This window comes from Phoenix dactylifera, chromosome 4 (assembly GCF_051530095.1).
Source record: "Phoenix dactylifera cultivar Ajwa chromosome 4, Ajwa_hap1_PhDact_Kaust_v1.1, whole genome shotgun sequence".
In the NCBI taxonomy this organism is placed as follows: domain Eukaryota; kingdom Viridiplantae; phylum Streptophyta; class Magnoliopsida; order Arecales; family Arecaceae; genus Phoenix; species Phoenix dactylifera.
In genome coordinates, this window is record NC_143193.1 from 25,671,167 (window position 1) to 25,677,166 (window position 6,000).

Below are 6,000 nucleotides of genomic sequence, written 5' to 3' on the forward strand. Positions count from 1 at the left end.
GATGCAGCCTTTCCTTTTCCTTGTGTTGAATCCCAAACGAAGGAGGAAGAAGAAGACTATCAAGGCCCTTTTCCTTCTTGCTTGCGGCTGATCCAAGAGGAGAGAAGGGTGGCCACGAATTGGAGAAGAGGAGGGCTTCTAATGATGCCCTAGGTCAGCCGCCCACCTCCCTTTTTAAAGTCATGAAGGGCTCCTACAAGTTAGGAGCCCTTGACTTATTTCCAAGAGGGGGCGCCGGCCCCTTCTCTTCATGCCGCACCAATCAAGAGGAGAGGGGCTCATGCCCCTCTTACTTGGTTAACCTAATCCTCCTCCAAGGAGGATTAGGTGTCCTTCTCATGGTTTAGTCCTAATCTAATTAGGATTAACCAAATCATGAATCAATCGGGTCCAATCTATGCTAGTCCTAATCCAATTAGAACTTGAATGAACCATGACTCTATTGAACTCTTCAATCCTAACCCAATTAGGAGTCATGTTGATTCATTAGATTAATATTTAATTATGACTTAAGAAATCCTAATCCAATTAGGACTTGTTTAATTCTAGTCCTAATTCAATTAGGACTCTAATTTGAATTCGAAGTCCTAATCCGATTAGGACTCTAGAAATCCTATTCTAAGTAGGAATCCAATTTTAATTCAAATCTCCTAATCTAATTAGGATTGTAGGAATCCTACTCCAAGTAGGAATCCCAGTCCTACTCCAATTAGGATTTCCAGTCCTAATCTAATTAGGACTCTAGGAATCCTACTCGAAGTATGATTCGTGTTTTAAGTCTAATTAATCAATTTCCATTCCTTCTTCAACTTATTATCAATCGAATTGATTACTCGTGATTCATAATCACTTTCCAACCATCGGATCGGTCAATACTTCTAGTGTGTGTGACCCCATAGGTTCTACTCTGACTGGTAGTGAGATATTTTGTGATCTCTATCACAATATCATTGAAAACTCCTTTCAATGGGTCGGAACGATTCCAACTCTACTCATTAGGGTTTATCGATCATCAAGATAATCCCTATGAGTCCCACCATCCACCAGTGACACCTAGCAGCATATAGTGGCTACCCAGCAGAATAGAATGATGAACCTCTAGGTGCAGTTATCATGTGATACAGTCCTACTATCGTGGATCCCTACAGGACGGAGGTCATGGACAACTCGTCAAACCCCATCGTCTGTCATATGTGAAGATTTATTCGACTTAAGTTCGAGAGTGGAAAACTCTTTCTCCACTGTGCATACTGCCCCGGCCGAGGTCTTACGAACTCAGTCTTATAAATCACATAGGATCTCTCCTTATCTATCAAGGTCGATAGATTCCTTATAGGTGAATACCCTACTCCTACAGTGAACCTACTGCAGCCAATCTACACTGCATGGACCCATATGGCTAGAGACCATGTATGTGTGCAGTCAAACTACAATAACCTCACTGTGAGTAGCCGAAGCACCGCAGGTCAAAGGACCAGTCACACTACTGCAACATCAAGCAAGTCACTGACGAGTGGATAGACATCCAAGTGACTTCTTGTATTGGTCACGCTCAGTACCCTTGTTCTCTAACAAGCACCTGCACTATTACTTCAGTGTCCCCACACCATGGACTCGAGTCTCGTCCATCCATAAGGAAAGTAATGTGTGCACTATTACTTCATGATGATCCATCGATCAGGAGCATTCAGAAATTAATCACCAATGATGCATGGCTCAAATTCTTAACTCTTAAGAATATGCATCATCATCTTATTAATTCTTGGACGATTCATAGACACATAAACAATATGAATGAAAAAGATGCCTTTTATTTATTTAATAATAATAAAGTCAAATACAAATTATGTCCCAGAATTAATTATGTGTCATCCAAAATTGGCTTCTAGGGCATACATCTAACAGTCATGACACATGGCATGATCCTATGATGAGGCGCATGATTAGAGTTGACCTAATCAAGGGATAAGATTTATCCCTTGAGATTTTATTTGTATAATGAAAGGTATATCCTTTAATGCGCCAAATAATAAAAGGAGAGGAGGAGGAGGCATGGAATAGGAATGGAATGATTTCAATCATATTAATTTTCTTCCTTAACACACGCCAACACCTCATCACCCTCTCCCTCCAACACCTAGAAAATGCAGGATTCTTCCATAAGGGAAAAAAAGAAGCAATCTGATTTTGTGAATATCAGAGAGCCCATCTCCTCTTCTTCCTCATACATTCTTGTCCTTTCTCGAAGAAGATCAAAGGTTGATCACTTTCGAGAAAGATTGATTTCAGCCATCACAGGACATCCTCGCGAGGTAGCACTTCCGTGGATGTTGATCAGCCCAGGGCTTCGTGTGGACGATCCATAGGGGCCTGACAAACTGTGCGGCTACGAGACACGGATTTATTTGTTTCTATTTTCATAAAGGTATGAATCTAGAGACTTGTCTAGAGATAGATTTTTCGCTAGCATTTTAGTTCAGATTCAATACCCCAAGGGTTCATACCTCTATTGGGGCTCCTCACGGAGTAATATCTAGAGTCTATTCGATGGATATTCAGAGATTAGTTGGATCTAAGTTGTTTAAGTTTAGAACTTAAATAAGGTCTTTCATTTCAGATCTTATGTTAATCATACATTAGATTTTAGCATAATCGTTTAAAAGATCCCGACACTTTGATTATGAGTTTTTGTAGTGATGTTTTTGAGATTTGATTTCTCTTGCATGGTAGAATTAAAATGTTTAATTCGATCTTTCCGCTGCATTTTTCAAACATATAAGAACTATGTATGGCTTCATTCTCCTTTTGAAGGGGTACGTAGGAAACCCGAATAAGTGCAGCCGCCGGTTTTAAAAAAAAAAAATAAATTTCAGCATGCTGCCACTGCTAGACTGCATAGATCTCTTTCAGAGGAGAGGGCCCAGCACGCTGTCGCGGACTCCAAGGCTTCGATAGAGTTTTGCAGCGAGATGTTGGTGGCCACTAGAGACTCCTTCAAGAAGGGTTTCACTGTCTGCTGGGGAAGAGTCTATAAGATGGATCCTATGCTCAACCTTAGCTTGGTCACCTTCTTGGGCGAATGCTCGGGCGAGGAGGCCTTCCTTCGGGAACTGGGGAGCAAGTCCAAGGAGGAGGAAGAGGAAGAAAAGGAGGAAGAGTCGAGGAGAGATGCGTAATTGTGTTTGCTGCTTTTTATCTCTCTTTCCCCCCTTTTTTTGTGTTGGCTCGGCTGCGAGCCGTTGTTTGTACTTTTCTTCCTTTTTTTGCCAAATGAATGAGAGTTTGCTCGTCTTTTTACTTGGTGGCTCCGCGCTGGGCTTCCCAAGTGGCTGCTTCCTGATCAACCACGTATTGGTGTTGTGACGAATTCTGATCGGCTGGTCCTTCTGGTGAGCTGTGGCTGATTTGGAGGCGTATCAAAATTTATAGAGGTATGAGGATCCAAATAAGCCTATAGCCTTTTAGCATTTTGCTCCCACAAAATGGGAGCAAAATAGAGGGTGGAAGAGTCAGTTTGCAGTTTCTTCTGCATTGTGTTTTCATATTGAGCACATAAACCTTATTTTCTAATAAACAGATTTTTTGTCATATCATGAATTATCAGGTTAAGGATTGGCTAAACTTTTGGAACTATACTCTTTGAATTCAATTAATGATTGAATGAGAAGCTTGAGGTGGTAAGTTTACCCTAGAACCCAGGATTTTATTATTGAAGGGCAATGTTTGGGTACAACTTTGCTGGTATTTAGCCTTACTCTTTCAATAAATCTATTTTATCCTAGTGATAAGTGTTATTGTAGTTGTTTTATCATCCTTCCAACATTCATCAGCCAAATAAAGGGAAAAGTAATTGCTCTCCTCATCCTTGAAGTGTAGAGTGTTAAAATATTAGAATATTACACAATACTAACATTCCTTCTTTTGTTGTTTAATTTCTTGATAAGACATCTAGAGTGATTAAGATTTATAAACTATTTAGTTGTCATTTTGGTTTTCTTCATTTCTTCCTCGCACACAAACCCTTGCCCATGGAAATTATTAGAATTCCATTTGATTTTTCCAACTATACTTCTATGACTTTTCAGTCTATTGACTGAACAATTAGTTTTATTATCACAGGTTATCTGCAAGAGCTTATCTACAAGCTCAGCAAAGTGGGCCAAGCTATTGAGAATAATAATCTCTCTGCAGCAAGTTCTGTTTTAGGCCCAAGTGCCAATGCTGATTGGTTACAAAATGTCAATACAGCTTTCACAAAGGTTGGCAGACAACTACCAGTTACATTTGATCTAGGCGTCCCTGTTCAGAATTATTGTAAATAATTATCTTAATCCTGCCCTCGTAATTCATTTGCCAGCTAAGCTCTAGTCCTGAAGAGAAAATTGAGGTGGACACATTCAATTCCTCATTGGCATCTTTATTTTCATCAGGTGCCGTTCATGTTACAAACTGGCTCCTTTTATCCAGACATTCTGCTATTTTTCAGTAAGGTTAAGCTAACATGCCCTCTTCTTGCAGTTGGCAAGCGTGACATCGAATCATCCAAACTGGCTTTTGTATCATCAGCTACTGCATTGGAGAAGTGGATAGGCTTGACTGGCTTAGTTGGTCAGCTTAAAGGTCTCTGACACAAAGTTGGAGCCTTGTCAGCACAGTGCAGTAACAGTTTTTTTCCTCAGGTGGATTTGAGTTCTGTATGGCATCCTGTTGTTTATATCTTGCTTTTAGGTGCTTTAGGTTTCTACTATTACTAAATTTTTCACAGTGGTAAATTCATCAATCCTATCCCTTTTTTGGTAGTAGTTGAGAACAGCTCATTGAAATGCAGTTAATTAAAACCAACGACATAGATGGGCATCACCTACTCTCCTGACCTCACTCTCGCGGTGGGGTGGTAATTGTTGGTTGTCATGTATGATCGCCCAAGCTTGTAAACCGTTAATGTTTTCTGGAGAATCCAGGGATGCGAATCCATAGCATGCCTTTCATTTCATAAAACTTACCAAGTTTGAGAATAGCAAGACTTATTATATATGTTATTTGCTGTAGCACTTCTTTTTATGGTGATACTGTGATAATTACTGTGTACTGCTTTTGTGTTTAATTATTGCAAGCGGAAATGTCGAACAACTGGTTAGAGAATTCACCTTTAAAGATTGTTTGATCAGAATATTTTCAATGTAGCTTCGAGGAAGAGGTAAGGTGGTGGCGCAAGTGAACATTAATGACGAAACCCGAGAATTTAGAATTTGGTGGGCAGATTACAGATTAATTGGAGTAGAGTTGATGAACGTGATTTCTAAGCTACAATTTTTTTTTTCTGGCTTCAACTGGAGATGAATTAATGTGTAAGCAGATTAAAACAGGGGATCTTCAGTTGAATAATTGGAATAAATTTCAAAAAACATGGTGGAAGCCTTTGGGCGTCTCCTGAGGCAATTTGGAAAACCATGTAGTGGAAAAGACAAAATTCTTCCTATAGTTTAATAGGAGGGAAAGTTACCTACTGCCGAAATTATTTTAAAGAGGCACTGGCTGTTCCTTCTTAGTTGTGAGAGGAAAGCCCTGATCATTTGTTCTTCAAAGCAATTCTCCAAACGAGTGTATTTTTTGATTTTAGGGAAGCTCAAAAATACTTTGGGCTGAATGGAAAAGAATAGCAACCAACAAGGTTTGAAGGTATGGCTTCTTTTCGCCGCCACCGATTGTTGGTCCTTGTGGTTAAAAAGAAATAGCAGAATTTAGTCCAGCAGATCAAGTTGTTGACAATTTCCCTTGAATGATTGTCTCATTCAGTACTACCCCAAAGTCCGGCTGCATTGGAATTCTTTCTTCTGAATGATTGTTTCCTCTGATTTTTGTATCTTTTGTATTTATACTCTTGCTTTCCTCTGTTCAAATTTGTTTCTTTTCTTACACCTGCTTATGTTCTCTCCAAATAAAAGTGAATGAGCTTGCAAATCTTTGCTCTTAAAAAAGGACAAAAAAGAAAATGTTCTT

At 39.5% G+C, this 6,000-nt stretch overlaps 1 protein-coding gene across 1 annotated transcript in view; it reads left to right on the top strand.

Annotated features, from left to right (window-relative positions):
* The window catches only part of LOC103698096 (chloroplast thylakoid lumen protein), a 68,609-nt gene extending 63,548 nt beyond the window's left edge, over window positions 1-5,061 (top strand). The window contains exons 2-4 of the mRNA XM_039118607.3: window positions 4,120-4,259; window positions 4,358-4,430; window positions 4,519-5,061. Of these exons, the coding sequence (XP_038974535.3) occupies window positions 4,120-4,259; window positions 4,358-4,430; window positions 4,519-4,628 (323 nt within the window). The 3' untranslated portion in view covers window positions 4,629-5,061. The remainder of the gene's footprint in view (window positions 1-4,119; window positions 4,260-4,357; window positions 4,431-4,518) is intronic.
* The last annotated feature ends 939 nt before the right edge of the window (window positions 5,062-6,000 follow it).